The sequence below is a fragment of the Pleurodeles waltl genome, chromosome 6 (genome assembly GCF_031143425.1).
Source record: "Pleurodeles waltl isolate 20211129_DDA chromosome 6, aPleWal1.hap1.20221129, whole genome shotgun sequence".
In the NCBI taxonomy this organism is placed as follows: domain Eukaryota; kingdom Metazoa; phylum Chordata; class Amphibia; order Caudata; family Salamandridae; genus Pleurodeles; species Pleurodeles waltl.
In genome coordinates this window covers 344,695,431-344,716,186 of record NC_090445.1, presented here as the reverse complement: position 1 = coordinate 344,716,186, position 20,756 = coordinate 344,695,431, and the positions used below count along the sequence as shown (strand labels likewise).

The following is a 20,756-nucleotide window of genomic DNA, read 5'->3' as shown; positions in this document are numbered from 1 at the left end:
CCATGTTGATGGTGGCCGTTCTTTCTCCTTTTTTTTTTTTAAGAAGATTGCTCCACCAGTTGCAGAGCTGGCAGTTTTGCTAACACCAACACTCTATGATAGCATCTTCTAAGGCGACCAAGTTCGTACATCACTGAAAGCTAGACCTTAAATAAGTTCAATTGCAACAAAATTTGAATATTTTATTTTGTCACATCGATGACCATTAGAAACGGGAAGTAGCTGGCTAGCTTTGCATTATGAACTCGAGGGGTACAGCAGATGAGATTAATTTCCCAATCCCACTACATTACACAGATGGGGAAAGGTCATGTCCAAAATACGATAGCATCACATAGCATCACACATACCTCATTGGTTATGTGTCACTCGCAATTCCATACATAAAGCAGTCACACAGACACGGCATACATCGGTAAACCAAAATAATTCCAGGAACGTTTTAAAAATGACACGTGCCTTAAACATTGTCCGCTACGTTTGGAAGACCTGAGCACCAGAAAGAAAGGGTCTATCTGGATGCCAGTAGTGAACTGGCCGCGACAATATCCAACTCCGCTCGCATTACTCTGCTCTACGATAAGCTCACTCCTCATTTCTATCCACAACGGCGGGGGTGGGGAACAGCCTAACAGGACGAGAGATCAAGGGCAGCTTCCGCACTACCTGAAGTCACCACAGACTAAAGCACAGGTTCAGCTCAACTAACTTTCCTCACTTCAAGAAAGGCGTCAGTCACCAATTACGTGGGGCTGGAGAGGGAGCGTCTGGCAACGACATGTGCAGATTCCTCGACCAATCAGCATTTAGGAATTCTGTGTAACGCACTATGATTGGCTGGGAACCCCAACGCTCCAATCCAAGGCCATTTTACTCATTACCCGTATGCCCATTTCCAGAAAACACCCAGACTATGTTCAGGCGTGGTATTGGTTGTTATGCAACAAGGAAGTGGTGAATACAGATACTTGACATCCGTTAAAAGATCGCCTACGAACAACGGATATGAGGTTGATTTCACGGACGATCCGTGTAAGTAGTTGACGGAAAGTCACCGTAGATGAAAATCCTGGTCCCACTAGCATGTGCTGGACGTGTATTCTAGTATGAGTAGGTCTCCATCTGGCTTGTATTTACTTTGTTAACTAAACTTCAGTTGTTGTGACATAAAGTCCACGGGCCTAGTATTACGCGTGGCCTTCCTTTATGAAGATTTCTCAACAATGTAGCCAGTGCCGTGACACTTTTTTACTACTATTATGTGAATGTTTTAAAACACAGTAAATTCATTAGTGACCAGTAATTTGGCGTTTAGTTACAGCTTCCATTTAAGCTATTATCTCCTCCCCGGTATACCCTTCCTCCCAGCTTCCCTCCTTATACGTTTCTTGTACAGTCACTTAAGGTCTTGTTACCGACGGAGTGAAAAAGTGTAGAGTGTTTCATTCGCTGCTAATGGAAATCCTCCTAACCATTTCATTTCCTTGCAGGTCCCGGTTATTCCCCAGAGATGGCAGCAGTGCCTGTAAAGTGCCGGATGCTGCTTCTATTGCTTCACCTTCTCCCACTGATTGGTAGGCTTCTTTGCTAGTTCCAATACATTCCACAGACTCTGGCACTCAGTAGTGGGCACTCCAGTACATTATTGTGTCTCAACGAATAGCTTCCAGGAAGAGTGGCGAGTCCAGTAGAACAGGCGGCGTTTGGGTCATAATTTGTGCATTTGAAATTTACTGTCCTGCAGAAAGCAAAATCACGGAGAGATCAGAATTCACCGCATTAAGTCTGTGATTGCGAAGTGGAGAATTAAAAGTTTAGCAATCCAATTTTAGAGTCAGTTTCCCCTAAATCCACATTGCTCCACAACACCAGATTCTAATTGGGCCCCAAAAGTCAGGCATGCTCCACATCCTTTGTGGTCAATGTTACAGGGGACACCACCTGAATTTGGCTGGGAGATTTCAAATTTACTTCCTATCTCTTACAACCTACAATCTGCCACCCTGTTAACTTTACACGCGTTATCAAGCAATCCTATGCTTGGCATCATGCCAGCCAGATTACCATTAAGATATCGCAGGGCACAAATCCTAAAAAAAAAAACCAGTGGGTGGACTAACCAAGTTAGACAGTATTCAAGTGACACCATGGCACATGATTGCACAGCATGTGACATCATGGCGTGTTATATCACAACTGGCATCACAGGAAGTGACATTACAGGAAATGGCACTACAACCCATAAGCTCACATTAAGTGACATCACAAGAAGTAACATGTGATCTTTAGACCTCACACAGATGTGTATCAGGTCTGTAAGGAGTACAGTTGAGCGAATTGCCAGATTTAAATATGAGATTTTGAGTTGGGGATGTGCCACAAAAGTGACACAACCCTGACCCAAAATCTGTGTCTTAATTTCAACATTTATTTATGAAAATCTCTTCCACAAAGAAATTAACACAAGGAGGAATGTGGCAATAAATCTGTTCTCCTTAATTGGTTGCAAAGACTGCATTTAAAAAAAAATCTTATGGGAGTAAGGCACCTGCTGCAGAGAGCTTAGTGTGCCCTGTAATTCGCATGGAAGAATAATAATGGTAAGATAACTCTGGTGCTTAACGCATTTCCTAAAGAGATGTAGGTTGTGTCTAGTCCCAGTTCTGAATCAAAGTACCATAGAGGGTTAACGTGTCTCTTGCATAGTATCATGACAGATTTTTATTTTAGGTAGATAGGTAAGTGGGCCACTATTTTTAACACATAGATCCTTTTGTTACTTGCAGTTCATAAATTGTAATCCTTCTAATATAGCAGAGAGAGCTAAGAAGGACATGTGACTCCTACACCTTGTAACCCTCACTGTCCTATGTAACACATCCTATACAAAGATTTACACTTATATGATTTATTGTCAATGTATAACGTGTACATGTGATGTAAAACCTTTTGACACTGCATAATAAAACAAACTAGTGATATTTAAATTGCTATTTGTGTAAATACAGGAGCAGACCAGCATATCTAACATTCTTACTTTGCATGCATATCCCTTAAATCCAGTGACTGACCAGTCAAAAGCATGCCTCTCTCAAGTACCTGTGAAGTGATAAGCTGTGTGCCTTTGTTTCCACTCCCTTGCATTCACAGGTGTGTGTGAGGCGCCGGATAGCTCCTTAACTTTATCCTTTTGTTTTGGCCCAAGAACAAATTTATAATAAAAAAAGCCTATTCACTGCTGCCTGCACGTTGCTGCTTACAGGGAAAGCAGGCAACATGCAGGAGCTGCTGAATGAGTTGCAGTGTTTAACCCTTACACCGGAACAAGTTCAGCATTTGACAGTGGTGCACAAATATTTGCAGGGTGGACGGCGTCCTTCTTGTGAAAGTAGGGGGTAGACACTATGTACCCGCGTGTATCCCCGACTTGTGCCCTGAGATATCTCCTTGCTCCTATAGGTCACACTGTTTACCGTAATAAGTAGTCACTGGAGATCCCCAAACCTCAATGCTCTTGCCACTCTTCTCCAGTACTTCAAATGTCACGCTTCTTTGTTTGTTTATGTTGAATAATGGAGGATGCAGCAGTGCTTTAGCCAGCGCGTCCTTGATGTTTTCTGATTATGAACCTTTGAAGATGCAGCTATGCTTTAGCCAGCGCATACTCCATGTTTTTGAATTGTGAATTATAGAGAACACAGCTGTGTTTTGCTTCCTATTCCTCCATAGTACCTACTTTTGTAGAACAGACCAACATATCTAACATTCTAACTGTGCATTCTTACTGTGCATGCATATGCCTTAAATCCAGTGATTGACCACAGTCAAAAGCATGCCTCTCTCGAGTACCTGTGAAGTGATGACAAGCTGTGTGCCTTTGTTTCCACTCCATTTCATTCACAGGTGAGTGTGAGGCTCCAGATAGCTCCAGCGAGAGCAGAAGGAGACCTGATATCCACTCAACCTCAGCCTTTTGCTTTGGCCCCAGATCAAATTTAAAATAAAAAAGCCTCTTCACTGCTGCCTGCACGTTGCTGCTCAGAATGAAAGAAGGCAACATGCAGTAGCTTCTTAATGCATTGCGGTGTTTAACCATTACACCGGAACAAGTTCAGCATGTTACAGTGCGGCACAACTACTTGGCAGGGTGGACGGTGTCCGTCTTGTGAAAATAGGTGCTGGACGCTGTGGAGAAGTGTGGCTCAATGGTTATAGCGGCAGACCCTGAAGCAGAGATCTGGCTCAAGACCAGGGTTCAAGTCCCGCTTCGGCAGGTCTTGGGCTCAATTCCCCTTGACCAGATAATTCTCGCCTCAGTGCCTAATCTAATTCATGGGTCCCACTCTGCAACTCTGGGCAATAGCTTGCTTAATCTCCACAATGGTCCCAACAGCGCTTGGATGCCTGGCTTCACCCTGGGGGTGCTCGGGAGTGGGCGCCTCACAGGGAAAAGCCAGGAGGGGTTCCATAGCGGTATGAGTACAGCGCCTTGAGACCCTAACGGGTGAGTAGTGTGCTATACAAGTGCTAATTTACATTTTTTTTACCTGCGGGTACCCCCGACTTGTACCCTGAGATATCTCCTTGCTCCTGTAGGTCACACTGTTTACCGTAAACAGCAGTCACTGGAAATCCCCAAATCTCAGTGCTCTTGCCCCTCTTCTCCAGTATTTCATATGTCACCCTCCCTTGTTTGTTTATGTTGACAGGGGTGTGGAATTTATTAAAATATCTACTTGTCCAGGGGACAGGTTGCTTCTCAAATCTACTTGTCCTGTAAAAAGATCTTATTGTCCCTTTGGTGCCATGTAGTGTGGCGACAAATTATGGCAGCAATTAATAGCCTCTCTGATTATGCCAGGGCTACTACCATAGTAGGGCTTGAATACTTGGAGTTTCAATCCCTACTGTAGCAATTTCCTTATTTTGCCACCTTTCTGCAGATCTGCATACTGGGGCTGGAGGAAGCAGTAAGCAATAGTTCCAGGGCTGGAATGCCTTTGAGTCTGCAAACCTACTAACCTGCATGTTTTAAAGATTTTTACCAGCTTCTCTCTAATATTTTCCCATAATAAGAAAGGTTGGACATTTACTCCTGACAATGGCAGAATTAGAACTTCTTCCAGGGTTGGGAAGAAAGTGGCTGGAGGGAAAATGAACTTGCAAATGCTCAATAGATTTTCACATGAGCAAATCTACACATCGTATTTACCCACGCTAAAATACAGTTCACAAATATTTTATAGGGGTACGACATATACCATGGGTGCACTTTTGTGACTTTCTTTAAGAATTTGGGGCCACAAGTAGGTAGGTTCAGATTTGTGACCTGCAAATTGCGAGTCGCAAATCCGAATGTAGGATGGTGTCCTTGACACCATCTGTGATTCGCAAGGGCTTCGCAAATGCCCACATCATGAATAATCATGAGGTGGGTCGCAATTTGCGACCCCCTCACGAATGGTGGCCTGCTGGAGACAGCAGACCACCATGTCTGTGACTGCTTTTCAATAAAGCAGTTTTTTTTGTAATGCAGCCCGTTTTCCTTAAAGGAAAATGAGATGCATAACAAAAACGAAAAATGAAACGTTTTCGTTTCATTTTTTCAGAGCAGGCAGTGGTCCACAGGACCACTGCCTGCTCTGAAAAAATGTTTACAGTGACATTCACAATGGGAAAGGGGTCCCATGGGGATCCCTTCCCTTTTGCGAAAGTGTTAGCACCCATTTGAAATGGGTGCAAACTGCGATTGGTTTGCGCCCGCGGTCACAAAACAATCCTACATTGCAGTGCGAGTTGCAATTAGGAAGGGAACACCCCTTACTAATTGCGAGTCGCAAACCCGTTTTGTGATTCGGTAACCAGGTTACTGAATCGCAAAACTGGGTTTGTGCATCGCAATGTGCTTTTTGCACGTCGCAAACAGCGAAAGTCGCTGTTTGCGACATGCAAAAAGCTACCTACATGTGGGTCTTGGTCCCTAATTAGGTCTGGTGTTAACAAAGACATTTTGTTTTTATTAAACTTCTATTTCTCTCTCTTTCGGCTGGCTTTACTGTGAGTGATCGCATTCTGCTCTTCCACAAGGAGCATATTGCCACACAAAGTAGTTTTGTTCAGTGTCAGGAACTACAGTGGCAATCAGTGACGTAACGAAACTGGAGGGTGCCCCTTTGCAAAGAACATGGAGGAGCCCCCTCTCCAGACTCACTCAGGGCAGGTGCTGTGCTGACGGGGCCCCCTGGAGGGCGGCTGCGGGGCCTTTGTTATGCCGCTGGTGGCAACGTGTGCTTTAAGAGTTCAAAAACTTTTTGGGGGGGTTTTGCCAATGTTTGTTACAATGTTGAGGGCCTGGTAGCTCCCACAACAATAAAGTGTTACAAAAGCCATGTCAAAACAAGACACGCATTGATGAAACTAAAAGACTTATAAAAATATGTCAGATCAGTTGGCTTTGTCAGTGTTTGTTTATTTTCATGCTTCCCATAATCGTGTTGAAAATGGTTACACTGATTTTCCATTAGAAATATTTTTGGGAAATACTAGCATGCATCAACACATTTTACTAAATGACACTTCATTTGCACATAATCAGAGAGCATTCTGGGAGCATTATACTTAGCCTCTTAGCCTAAACTTTTCAAACATGTGTGTACACATTTTTTTTTTTTGTACTGGAACCAACGTCAGTAGTGAAGTGTGACCTTAAAACATTTATTTACAGCACGCACCCTAATAATGAAGGCTTTCAAATAATGAACCATAAATACAAGTTCGAACAGCATTATCCTTTGGAAACACATTACCTCAACTGCAGAGAGTTCAACTCTCTGTAAACAGGCAGCCAAAGGGTTTGTGCTGCAGGGGGGTTGGGCTTACTTGTCCCAAGGACAAAGTAAACATAAAAACTTGTTGCCCTTGACCCCAAACAAGATGTCCCGGGCGTCGGGCGATAGGAATTCCACATCCCTGGTTGAGTAATGGAGGGTGCAGCAGTGCTTTAGCCAGCGCGTCCATGATGTTTTCTGAATATAAAATTTTGAGGACGCAGCTATGCTTTAGCCATCGCATACTCCATGTTTTTGAATTGGAAACTATTGAGAATGCAGCTGTGTTTTTCTGGTTTGTCCTCCATAGTACCTAATCTTGTAGAAACTGCTAAGCTTAGCCAATGTGTCCCAGTGGGCCTCCATTTCCCTTTGAGTAGGAAGGGCAGTCGTGCTGCACTAGGTGTGTCTTCCTGCCTTAATAATATTTAATTTAAGAAGGGATAGGCAGTGCCAATGTCCTTCTTTAATGTTATTTTGGTAACTGAGCCACTGATAGCATGAGGCTTGAGGTCTCACACACTTACTGTATCAGAAATTTCCTTTTTAGGTTGAGCCTCAGCAGCGCTGCCTGCAAAACATGTTGTATTCTATCTATGGGCTTTTAACTGCACCCACTCTTACCATTAGTTCTTTGTTGTGCTTGTCTTAAATGCTTCACTTTTATTGGTGCATTTTTCTAAATGTCCCTCCCTCTGTATGCTTAGTTCCCTCCGGGGCGATTTCACTAAGAGAACATTTTTGTTGGCCATCACACTACGTATATATGCTTCCTCCTGTTAAAGCTTGTGATGGCCTCCCCTCCCAGCGAACTTCACTGATTGAACATTTTTGTTGCCCATCTGTTACCTCTTCACTCGCAGCCCCTCCCTCCCGTCCTTGCTGCGCCGCTGCTTGTTCTCTTATGTTATGTGCATTACCTGCTCACCATAAAAAGGGATTCCGCCACACTCGGTCTAAAATATCCAGAGCCAACAGTCACCACATGCTGAACACGCAGTTCATCCTTACCCTACTTTACGGCTGGGTGTGTATGCAGAATGCTGGAAGGGTCATAATTAGCTCGTAGGAGATAAACAAAAGGATTTGTGTGATGGCTGCTGAAAGGACAGAAAACAACTAGAGCCCTGAACATGTGCCTAATTTGATCACTTTCTTGACAGCTTTTCAGCAGTGCCGCTCTCGGAGATATTGCATATTTTACCATAAGCCACTACACATCTGTTGCCCCAGCAATTCTAAAACTGGATAATACCATGCCCCTAATTTGCATGAACATCGGAGGAGAGGTCTTTTACCTCGAAAAAGCCATGAAAAAAGTGGTGTGGTGCCCTACCTCAAAATGTGGTGTAGGTGTGACGTCTCTCATAGCTCACATATATTCAAAGGCTTGCCTTGGGCTGAATGAGGGTCCCCCCGAAGGGATTTAGACGGGGGAGGTGCACTGCAGGGGCCTGCGATGCGCCCCTATATGGAAGAGCTTAAAATACAGATTGTGTTTTAAATGTGTCAGAGTCCAAATAGTGTTTTATTTCTATAGAGAATTATGGGGGTCATTCTGACTCCCGCCGGACGCGGTCACCGCGCGCCCGGCGGGAGCCGCCAAAATACCGTACCGCGGTCGGAAGACCGCGGTGGGTATTTTGAGGTTTCCCCTGGGCTGGCGGGCGGTCGCCAAAAGACCGCCCGCCAGCCCAGGGAAAAACTCCCTTCCCACGAGGATGCCGGCTCGTAATCGAGCCGGCGGAGTGGGAAGGTGCGACGGGTGCTGTTGCACCCGTCGCGTATTTCACTGTCTGCCAAGCAGACAGTGAAATACTTGTAGGGGCCCTCTTACGGGGGCCCCTGCAGTGCCCATGCTAGTGGCATGGGCACTGCAGGGGCCCCCAGGGGCCCCGCGACCCCCCCCCTACCGCCATCCGGTTCCCGGCGGGCGGACCGCCGGGAACTGGATGGCGGTATGGGGGGTCGGAATCCCCTCGGCGGCGCAGCAAGCTGCGCCGCCTTGGAGGATTCCAACGGGCAGTGGTAAACCGGCGGGAGACCGCCGGTTTACCCTTTCTGACCGCGGCTGAACCGCCGCGGTCAGAATGCCCTCGGGAGCACCGCCAGCCTGTTGGCGGTGCTCCCGTGGTCGGTGGCCCCTGCAGTGCCCATGCCAGTGGCATGGGCACTGCAGGGGCCCCGCGACCCCCCCTACCGCCATCCGGTTCCCGGCGGGCGGACCGCCGGGAACTGGATGGCGGTATGGGGGGTCGGAATCCCCTCGGCGGCGCAGCAAGCTGCGCCGCCTTGGAGGATTCCAACGGGCAGTGGTAAACCGGCGGGAGACCGCCGGTTTACCCTTTCTGACCGCGGCTGAACCGCCGCGGTCAGAATGCCCTCGGGAGCACCGCCAGCCTGTTGGCGGTGCTCCCGTGGTCGGTGGCCCTGGCGGCCACTGGCCGCCAGGGTCAGAATGACCCCCTATATGTGTTATAAAAATGACAAGACAAACGTATGTGCCACTGTGAACTAGACAATTCCAGCTCCCAGGTGATTTCACTAAGAGAACATTTTTGTTGGCCATCAGACTACGTTCACGCTTCCTCCTGTTAAAGTGTGTGATGGCCCCTCTTCCCAGCAGACTTCACTGATTGATCCTTTTGGTTGGTCATCTTTGGCCATCTGTTGCCTTCTTGCTTCAACCTCCTCCCTCCCGTCATTGCTGCTGACCTTCCTGTGCTGCGGTTTGTTTTCAATCCTTGTCCTGCAAATGCTTATACTTCTAGTCATTTCTAGTATGTGCGTTTAAATACAGGTGATTCTTCAGCGTTCTAGTGTTCATGACCTGGTTAAAGTCTTGATCATATGCATGTTTAGTGTCCAGGGTGATATAGAAATAGACCACACATACTTCTGTTTTTTCTGGCACTCAGAGTTATACAATGGTTATTTGTAATTACGGGATGCAGAATTTACTGTGGTATTACTATTTATCTGTCGAGAAACATGGATTCGCCATAGAAATAAGTGTTAAATAATGGCAATATTTTCATTTGGTTGTCTGCACCCTCAAGGTACTACCCCAACCAAGGAAGCATGTAGCATCACACCATGCTCTTACCACGGTTGGTGTGTGCACCGGCAGCGCACTCGCAGGGGCGTAAAGGGCTCGCTCATATCCACCCCCGCCCATCATCTGTCTGTCCACTCGAAACGCCGGGTCCCCCTGGTCCGCAAAGGCCCAGTCATTAATAGTCACCAGTTGGGATGCCCAATAGTAACGAAGAGGGTCTGGAATAGCCAGCCCGCCCTCGTACACCCAGAGTTTCAGCTTTGTCAATGACTCGCTGGAACAGCCGCCGTCACACAGCAGAAGCCTAAAATTGCGGTCCAGACGGTGAAACACCTCTGCCAGCACCCTATTAAGGGTGTTCTGAAAAACATATAGTAGACTGGACAGAATCATCATCTTATAGAGGGCTGCTCTTCCCACCAGAGAGAGAGGCAGCTTCCTCCAGTGGGCCACATTCCTACGAAATCTGTTGAGCACTGGCTGCAAGTTTTCCTGGGGAAAAAGCTCCTGATTCCTGGTCACATATATCCCCAAGTATTTGAACCCATCCAGTGAGGTCTGTACTTCATAACCCGGGGGCAGGGACGGGGGGGGGGCCGCTAAAGGGAACACCAACGACTTGGCCCAGTTAATCCAAAAACCGTAATATGCGAAGAATCTGCATGATTCTATCAATGGACCATCGGGGCCTGGTGACATACAGCAGAATATCATCTGCGTACAGGGAGACACGTTCCGTCCATGTAGCTCCAGAATCGATGCCCCGAATCAGGGGATCCCGTCTGACCCATTCTGCCAGTGGGTCAAGTGCCAACGCAAAGAGTATTGGGGAGAGCGGACACCCCTATTGGGTGCCCCTATATAGAGCTAAGGGCCTGGACAGCATCACATTGACCCGCACCTGAGCCACCGGTTCGCGATATAGCAGTCGAATCCAGGCCAGGAACCGCGGGCCCACTCCAAACCTTATAAGGACCGCCATAATATACGGCCATTCCATGCTATCGAAGGCCATTTTAGCATCGAGGGACAGCAGCGCTGCCTGTTCACTATTCTGGTGTTCTGTCATGTGCAGAACCCTGTAGAATCTCCTCAAGTTCAAACGCATGGATCTGGATGGCATAAAGCCCGACTGATCCAAATGGATTAACCTGGTAATAATTGCACGAAGCCTGGTTGCTAGGACCTTTGCCAGGACCTTGACCTCTGCATTTAGAAGAGAGACGGACCTGCAGGAGGCACAGATCTCCGGGGGCTTATCCTTCTTCCGGATCAGTACGATAGTTGCTGTCCGCTGATCCGGCAGCAATACTCCCACCTCCCTTGCTTCCCAAAACATGGCCAGCATATGTTTAACTACCTTGCTCCCCATTTACTTGAACAACTCCATCGGGAGTCAATTTGGTTCTGCAGCTTTACCCGACTGGAGCCCCCACAAAGCCTCAGCGACCTCCTCCTCTGACAGCTCAGCGTCTAGCTCATACCTCTCTTCTGCCGAGAGCTCCGGAAACGGGATGTCCAGTTAGAAGCCCGAACAGTCTGCCTCAGTCATCCGAATCAGTAAACAGCAAAGGCATTGGCAATGGTCTCATTGGTCCCACGCATAGCACCATCCCCAGACTTCGCCTCCCTAGTCCACGATCTCTCACGGTCCCTCCAGTCCAGCCAGGCCAACAGTTTATTAGCTTTATCACCCACATTATATTATCAACGCTAAGTCGCCAGCGCATGGCCCGCGCATGCTGTTCAGCCAAGGCGTGCAGCTCGCAACACTTGAGTTGAAGTTGGTGTTGCAGATCGCCCTCCGCCTCCCTGTCTGCAGCAGAACGGGCCTCATGTGTTGCTATTGCCCGCTCAAGATTTGAGGCTTGCATGTTATGTTCCTTTTTTTGGCCGCCAATCTATTCCTGCGTGTGGCCCCTAATTACAGTTTTAAAGGCTTCCCACAGTGTACACGTCGAGTCAACGGATCCCAGAGTTTTCTCGAAATACTGGGTCGCCCTTTCCCTCATTTTATAAACAAAGGATTTGTCTCTCAGATACCAAGGGTCAAGCCGAGGCAGCACCGAGTATGACCGCGATGGGCCGAGCAGAGTGACCCCCACCGGGGAATGGTTCGAAATCCCTCTCGAGTAGTGCACTGCCTCCCGAAACATACCCACAGAAGTCCCTGCCTTGAGCAGGTAGTCCAGCTTCGACGAAGAATTGTGGGGAACTGAGTGATGGTTGAACTGCCTTGTTCCGGGATTCTGCTCCCTCCACAGGTCCACCAGGCTGAAAGAGTCATATAGGACCGCAGCACCGTTGGGGCGGCAGGCCTCCTCCCCCCTCCGTACGCGATAGTCTGTCTAACCCAGAGTCTGCCACCAGATTCATGTCGCCACCTAGTACCAGTAACAAGGTCGAGCCCATGTCGGCGCAGGTAGTGAAGAACTATAGTTCGTTTAATACTCCTACCCAGACTATTTACATTCAATGTCATGAACCTAAGGGTATGAACCATCAGTCCTGCCATGTGTAAGCCCCTCCCATGCCAGCCGGGTCACCACCCCAAGCATCTGCGCTGGTAGTTCCTCCCGTGCCACCTCCGCCCGAGCACCGTCGCTTAACAGCACATATCTGTACAATGGCATAGAAACAATATAAAACCCAAAAACAGTATATCCGCAAACCCCAACCAGAAGTAGATACAGCAGTTAATAGTCTGTACGGCTTCTAATTTTGCCGTTAGAGGATCTGCTTATGCTTTATATACTGTTCAGTCTCTGTTGAAGGATGTTCAGTCCTTGGAAGATGAAATTCAGAAAGGTTCTGATTGCACAGAGATAGGTGAGAGTCTGCTATAGCACAGCATGTCTGATTCTTGGTGGACATTTCCTTTGATTTTTCTCACTGCTTATGTTTCTACTTCAGCTTCTGCCGTTTCAGCAGGAAGACCCATATGGATGCATTCTGGGAGAGTTGATGCAGCTCAAAAGACTATGCTGAGCCATTTTCATTTTCCTGGAATTGAATTATTTGGAACACAGCTGGAGGAGTTAATAAGAAATCAGCAGAAGACCAGAAGCTGTGGCCACGCCTCGCCTTTCAGCTAGAGGTTGTGGTTTTTCTGGCAAAATACTTTTGCTTCTCAAAGAGGATTGTGAGGTTCCTTCCAGCCCTTTTCAAGCGAGAGGACATGGCTGGGCTGTCTCTTGCTCAAACCAATCCTGGTCTCAATCAGCAGGAACATCAAAGTCAACACCTCAAAAATCCTGACTATGTTGTGCTAGTTGGAGGTCGTCTGCTTCAGTTTTTCGACATCTGGAAAACATCAAGCTCAGATACTTGGGTGTTGGACATTACAAGTCAAGGGTACAAGATAGAGCTTCAAGAAGAACCAGAAGGTTTTTTGCAAGCACCCCAGTTCTACACTGTCCTCAGAAATTGAAGGCCCCTCTTCAGGGTATAGAGAGTCTATGGAAAGAGTACATAGCAGTACCTGTTCCTTTGGAGGAAATGAGGGGAAGGGACATTTTTCAATAGTATTTTTGTGTTAAAAAAAAAAAAAAAAAATCCTTCAGGGGACTACAGGCCTATTCTAAAGCTCAAGAAACTAAAAGGATATCTGCAACACCGACCTTTCAAGCTGGTAGCACTCCATATCTGGGGGAGATTTTTTTGATTTCTCTAGACTTTTATGCCTTTTAAGCAGCAGTGGTTTGATGAGGAGTGTGAAACCGCTAGAAAGGAGCTAAGGAAGGCAGAAAGGATGAGGCGCTTTAGGGAACTCCTTAAATGTAACTGAGGAATATAATTGTGAGAAGAGGGAGTATGGGGGCCTGGTTAAGAGAAAAAATGCCCTCCAGTCCATTGTTATTCAGACACAATAGTTGTTCAGTACTTAGTTGTAGAGACTTTTTAGTTGTTTAGCAGTAGTGGTTTAGGCTATAGTTGTTTAGGACCTAGTTGTTCTGTCACATATTCAGGTAATAGTAGGGTTGAGATCGTAGCATCCTATAAGTACCTTGGTATGACGTTTACTAGACAGTTGAGTTGGGCCCTTCATAAAGAATTGGTGGTGATGCAGGCAGCAGGAACTATTGGGGGCCTACTCCGTTTTAAGAATGCTTTTGGGGGCCCCTCCTGGTCTCTCCACCTTTGACAGATTACAATGCTATGGTCCCTACTCAATGTGTATATTGGCCAGAGGTTTTGTATTTAAGTATGGAGGAAAGTTGGATGAGATTCGAGAATAAGTGTCTGAAATAAATGTTAGCCCTCCCAAATAGTGCAATGAGTCAGGCAATACGATTGGAAGCAGACTTGCAGGCTGGAAATTCTTATCTTATGAAGTAACCCTGTAATTTTGGGACTAACTTTGGCCTTTGGAAGGACAGAAGATATGAGCTTTGTGTGCTGCTGAGATAAGAAGGAGCAAGTTAACGTGGGCGGTGCAGGTCAGAAAAAGGTTAGCAATTATTGCGAGGTACTAAAATTGGAGGAATTCAAGATAAGGAGGCCTCCCATATGTCGAAAGCTGAATTAAAAACGGTCTGTAGAAGAGAGTCCTGATTGGCAGACATGGAGTATGTTGGGAACAGACCCTCTGCTAAGTATAGGGAAGAATCCTGGGAAAATAGGAGGGCATTTTGGTACAAATCAGCACTGCCTGATGCCCAGCTACGCTCTGTCATATTAAAATTCTGTCTGGCTCTGAAATTTCGATATATAAACGCTGGGAAATTTGCAGCCCTTGTAGATGCAGAGAACAATTGTTCATGTGGTTTGCGGTGTCAAAATGTTGATGTTCATCTGGTGATTGATTGTCATTTTAATAGGATTCATCGTTTGATTTTGAAGCCATTGCTTAAAAGATATGACATAAATCAACGCAATGAGGCACTTGCACCTTTGTAGAATATGGAATTTTTAGATGCTGCATGCACCTTGGCATCATTTTTAAAAATGTGTCTGAATTAGTGATCCAAGAGTGCTGGTTATGTGTGTTAAATATTTTAGGGCTGGGGTGCTGGGGGAGGACTGCTTAATGTTTTTGATGTTGGGCTCTGGGTCATAACATGTTTTAGAAGTATGGCAGGTGGTGAGGGGTAAATTATGATTTTATCTGTTAAATGTTTTAACCCGTTGGCAGCCAAGGACGTAACGGTTACGTCGTTGGCTGAGGCGCCAAGGACATAACCGTTACGTCCTGGGACCGGCTCATGGGGGGAGCACTAGCGCTCCCCCCATGAGCCTTGCCTCGGCACCCCACTGCAGGGATGGAAGGGAAATCGCTTCCCCTTCCACCCCGCTCCCCACCCCCCCTAACCCCTGTGGCGTCTGATGACATCAGCAAAGTGATCGCGTACTGACCTCATCGGAGGCCTGAGCTTCCAGCACGGATCGGAGGAGAAATGCTTTTGCATTTCTCCTCCGATCACATGGAGGGTCCGAGAAAGGCATCAAAGGAAAGGAAAGGCTACTTTTAGGCCTTTTCTGCCCTCCTTGGGGCAGATCGGCCTATTTTTATTAGGCCAATCTGCCCCCAGTGGGGCAGAAACCTCTAGACGCCAGTTTTTTTTTTTTTTAATGTTATTGAACGAGGGGAGCAAAATATTTTTAGGCCTTTTCTGCCCCACCTGGGGGCAGATTGGCGTATTATAATTAGGCTGATCTGCCCCCGGGTTGGGGGGGGGGGGCAGAAACCCCTAAACCCCTAGACACCAGGGGTAGATATATATATTTATATAATATATATATATTTTTTTATATTTGGGGAGCGACCCCTTAGGTAAGGGTCGTTCCCCTGGGGGGCAAATTTATTTTAGACCTTTTCTGCAGATCGGCCTATTTTTATTAGGCTAGGCAACAGGGATTTTCTTTTGGCGCCAATTTCACGCAAGGGGGGTCCATTTCTGCTTCCCTTGGGGGCAGATCGGCCTATTTCTATTAGGCCGTTCTGCCCCGGTGGGGGCAGAAACCACTAGGGCACCAGGGATTGGTGTGTATGTGTGTGTGTGGGGGGGGCAGCCCCTTGGGTAAGGGTTGCTCCCCATGGGGGCTCATTACTGTTGGCCAGATCGGCCTATTTTTGGAAGGCCCATCTGCCCCCAAGGGGGGGGGGGGGGGGCAGAAAGCCCACCAGAGACCAGGGAAGATTTTTTTTTTTTTTAAATAAGAGGGTGGGGTATGGCCATATTCCCACCCCAAATAAATGGGGCCTAAGTTCTGCCCATCAGTGGGCAGATTGGGCAATTACCCCCGATCCACACCCGGGGGGTGGGCGGCGCAGAAAGTCTACTAGATGCCAGGGAATTAAAAAAAAAAAAAAAAATAGTGGGGTGGTGGCTACCAACCAGTATGGGCCTGGTTATGCCCCCCCAACTGAAGGGGTAACAGTCTTTCAGCTCTCCCTCCGCTCACTAAAACCTCTTATCCCATGGCAAGCAAGAGGACATTTGATTATTTTGCATTTTGGTTTTACGTTTGGGCCATGAGAGCTTGGCTAACTCTCGAAATTGTCCCACTTGGAATGGTGAGGGCTGCACTTTTTGGACTTTGGGACGCTGTCATGGAGAAAAATCCACAAGACCTAGACACATCTGAAAACTAAACATCTGGGTGAGTCCAGGGTGGTGTGTTTCACATGCGTCCGGCATCATTTTCTTACCCACAATGCCCCGCAAACCTCCATCTTTGCTGGAAATCACACATTTTTTCCACATTTTTGTGATGGAACCTTCCGAAATCTGCTGGAATCCAAAACTTTCCTACCACCCAGCATTGTCTCATCTATACCTATAAAAATTATGCCCCACTTGTAAGCGTAAACATGTTTTTTTTTTCCCTCTGATACCGCTTTCGTTCCCCCTCAGTTTCAACATGTTTTTGGCTCTTCCCTGTGACAGGCACTTGGCCCACCTACACAAGTGAGGTATCGTTTTTACCGGGAGACTGAGGGGAAGGTTGGGTGAAAGGAAATTTGTTCCGGTGCGGTGATCCCACACAAAAATGTGGAAAAAATTAGATTTTGTAGCTAAATTTGAGGTTTGCTGAGGATTCTGGGTAAGAAAACACTGGGGGATCCACGCAAGTCGCACCTCCCTGGACTCCCTCGGGTGTCTATTTTTCAGAAATGTCGGTGTTCGTAGTTTTCCCTGTATGGCTGCTGTGTCCAGGACCAAAAACGCAGGTGCCCCCCGCAAAAACAAGTAGTTTTGTATTTGATAATTTTGATGTGTCCAGATAGTGTTTTGGGGCATTTCCTTTCGCGGGCATTAGGCCTACCTACACAAGAGAGGTACCATTTTTATCAGGAGACTTAGGGGGAATGCTGGGTGGAAGGAAATTTGTGGCTCCTCTTACAGTCCAGAACTTTCTGTCACCGAAATGTGAGGGAAAAGTGTTTTTTTGCCCCCAGTTTGAGGTTTGCAGAGGATTCTGGGTAACAGAACCTGGTGAGAGCCCCACAAGTCACCCCATCCTGGATTCCCCTAGGTGTCTAGTTTTAAAAAATGCACAGGTTTGTTAGGTTTCCCTAGGTGCCGGTTGAGCTAGAGGCCAAAATCTACAGCTTGGCACTTTGCAAAAAACATCTCTGTTTTCTTTGGGAAAATGTGATGTGTCCATGTTGTTTTTTGGGGCATTTCCTGTCACGAGCACTAGGCCTACCCACACAAGTGAGGTACCATTTTTATCGGGAGTCTTGGTGGACGCTGGGTGGAAGGAAATTTGTGGTTCCTCTCGGATTCCAGAACTTTCTGTCACCGAAATGTGAGTAAAAAGTGTTTTTTTGGGCCAAATGTTGAGGTTTGCAAAGGATTCTGGGTAACAGGACTTGGTGAGAGCCCCACAAGTCACCCCATCCTGGATTCCCCTAGATTTCTAGTTTTAAAAAATGCACAGGTTTAGTAGGTTTCCCTAGGTGCTGGCTGAGTGCTAGAGGCCAAAATCTACAGCTAGACACTTTGCAAAAAAATCAGATTTCAATGTAAAAATGTGATGTGTCCATGTTGCGTTTCCTGTCACGAGCATTAGGCCTACCCATGCAAGTGAGGTACCATTTGTATCCGGAGACTTGGGGGAACGCAGAATAGCAAAACGCGTGTTATTGCCCCTTGTCTTTCTCTACATTTTTTCCTTTCAAATGTAAGACATTGTGCAAAAAATATGTCTATGTGAGAAATGCCCTGTAATTCACATGTTAGCATGGGCACCCCGGAATTCAGAGATGTGCAAATAACCACTGCTTCTCAACACCTTATGTTGTGCCCATTTTGGAAATACAAAGATTGGCACTCCTATCACCTTATTGGTGGTATATATTGGTGCCTTCAACATTCACTCTAAACCATGTCTTCCAGAGCCGGGTATTCTCCTGCTTATTTAGCTTAGAATCTATTTAATTTAACTGGTACAAACAAAGCTTTGCATTGAGGACAGTCAGTGCTTCAATTCAGGCAAGCAATATATAAGCGCATTGAACATGGTGTGGCATAGCCTCATAAACGAGTACAAACATTGCATATATTGGTAAGTCTATTCCAGGCTGCCTGAGCCTACAAAGAAACAAGGAGGAAATGTAATAATTTTCAATAAAAAACAGCAGACAACGATAATACATTTTTCAGGTCTTATAATGTAGGGGTGATATTGTGAGCCTCTAGGCACGTGGTGTGTATCCCCATTTGTCTATATATTGTGGAGGGCAGACCTAGCTGATGTGGTGTCAAGTGTGGGGGTAGCGAGGTGTCGCAGAAAGAGTTGTAACGCTTTGAGCCGGGGCAGATTAAAGCAAGTAAACTCTATACCTGAAAGATAGTTTATCAAGGGCTGCCATATAGCCTGAAATTTGTCATAAGTAAGGGACAGGCTATGTGAAATTCGCTCCCTAGCCATGACGTGCCAGAGACGACTGAACCACTAGGCTTGGAAGGGTGGTGTTTTCTTCTTCCCTGCTATAGCTATTAGTTGCCTAACTGTATGCATCATATAGCTAGCAGGAGCCCAGTCTGTTAGTCATGGTTGTCAGATGGGTGGGCCTGTGTCCCAGGACCACTGTGTAATATGTGGCTAGCAGGGGAACCCCACTACGTCTTTTATATGGCTTAGAACTTCCTTCCAGAAGATAGCGATGGGTGCGCACGTCCACCATATGTGAGAGAATTTGCCCAGCTCCAAGACGCTTCTCCAGCCGTACACATCTGAGGTACCAGGATACATGGAAGCCAGCCATGCAGGGGTATATTACCATTGGTACATAAGCTTATAATCTGTTTTTCTGAGGGAGAGACTGAGGTATAATTAAGGATTGTCCGGCCATAGTCTTTCCTGTTGTTTGGGAGAGATATCATCGGTAGGGGCTATAACCCACTGGTGCTGGTAGTGGTAAGACTGCTCAGGTGTGGAGTGTTGCAGAACTCGCTAAGTGTTGGATATTAGCCCCCCGGATCTGTCATATGTCCTGACGAGCGATTCAAAAGGATTGTAAAGGCTTGTTATACCAGGATATTCTGAAGGGTGAAGAGCCCAGTGGCGAAGCTGGAGGTATTGCAAGCTTGCAGCTTCAGGCAGCCAACAGTCTTTTTTGCACTGCTCATACGTTTTTATGTTATCACCCTGGAAGAGGTCTCGCAGGGTTCTACATTCCACGTCCATCCAGGCACCAAAGGTGTGCGGGATGAGAGCTGGGGGAATGCAGGATAGCGTGTCAAGGGTGCATTAGGTGATGGGAAGGTGGTCAGCCCCATGACTACGCCAGACTGTGCCACACATTCAGGCCCATCCTAGTCGGAGTTGCTTGATATGCACTATGGGGTCAAGTGTCAGGGGAGGCACGCCAAGTCCCACAAGGGGCGGCATGCCACCACTCTGTCCATGTGGAACCAATGGGTCTTGCAATCTCATGCCGTCCATAAGGTGTGCATGGAAATTGCTTAGTCCATATTGTGAGTGAAGTAGTCAGTGATGCCCTTTCGGATTTCCAGTACGTCTAGCGGGTCACTCATCAGCCTCGCCGGGAATCGCCACCTGGGGGATTCTCCCTGGACTCTGTGGGGTGAGGGCCATACCGCTTCGATATGTGCATGGTCAGAGATGGCTATATTGTAGATCGCAATGGTGTTGAGGGCTTGTAGGAGCTTATGTGAGAGAAAACGGTAATCTATGCAGGAGTACGTGGTGCAGCCGTGAGAATAAAAGGTGTATTCAGGTGTGTCTGGGTGCCGGTAGCGCCAGGTGTCTTTAAGGCCTAGGTCGAGGATGTCCCATTTAAGTTGCGCTGGCATCCTGTCTCCTGATGTGTGCCTGTCTAGGGAGGGGTCCTACACAAAATTCAGATCTTCCCCCATTATAATGTCCCCTCCCAAGTTTCTCCAGTTGGGATTTCAGCATGCAAGGTAATTAGGCATCCTGGGCAGTGTTAGGCCCATATCTGTTAAGCAGGTTGAGGCACTCTCCCTCCTTCTGTAGGTGTATGGTCTGATAGCACTCCTCCCTGTCCCTGATTACTTTGGTAATGTGTGGGCCAAAGTGTGTTTCCCAGAATATGGTAACCCCCAACGAGGGTGTCAGTGTGTGCCCAGTGTCGTACAGGGTATTTTGGATGGGCCATTCTATGTCTGTCCATCCCGCGTAGATGTATCTCTTGGAGGAATACTAGATCAGGGTTGTGTTGAAGAATATATCTCCAGATCTGTTTACGCTTGTTCGGAGAGTTGATTCTGTGGACATTTATAGATAGTAGATTCATACCCCTCCCCCGCCAGTGGCTCATGCAGAAATAGGCAGGGACAGGCAACGGTTAAGGCGTAGGCTCTGACTTATCATATTGAGGGGCCCTTTTCCACCATGTGCCCCTACCCAGTGTGTCTGCTATGACGTGTGTCTCC

General features: G+C 47.1%; 1 protein-coding gene across 1 annotated transcript in view; it reads left to right on the top strand.

Moving 5' to 3' along the window:
- Window positions 1–904: 904 nt before the first annotated feature.
- Window positions 905–20,756, top strand: part of LRP10 (LDL receptor related protein 10) — a 244,297-nt gene continuing 224,445 nt past the window's right edge. The window contains exons 1-2 of the mRNA XM_069238242.1: window positions 905–1,032; window positions 1,491–1,574. Of these exons, the coding sequence (XP_069094343.1) occupies window positions 939–1,032; window positions 1,491–1,574 (178 nt within the window). The 5' untranslated portion in view covers window positions 905–938. The remainder of the gene's footprint in view (window positions 1,033–1,490; window positions 1,575–20,756) is intronic.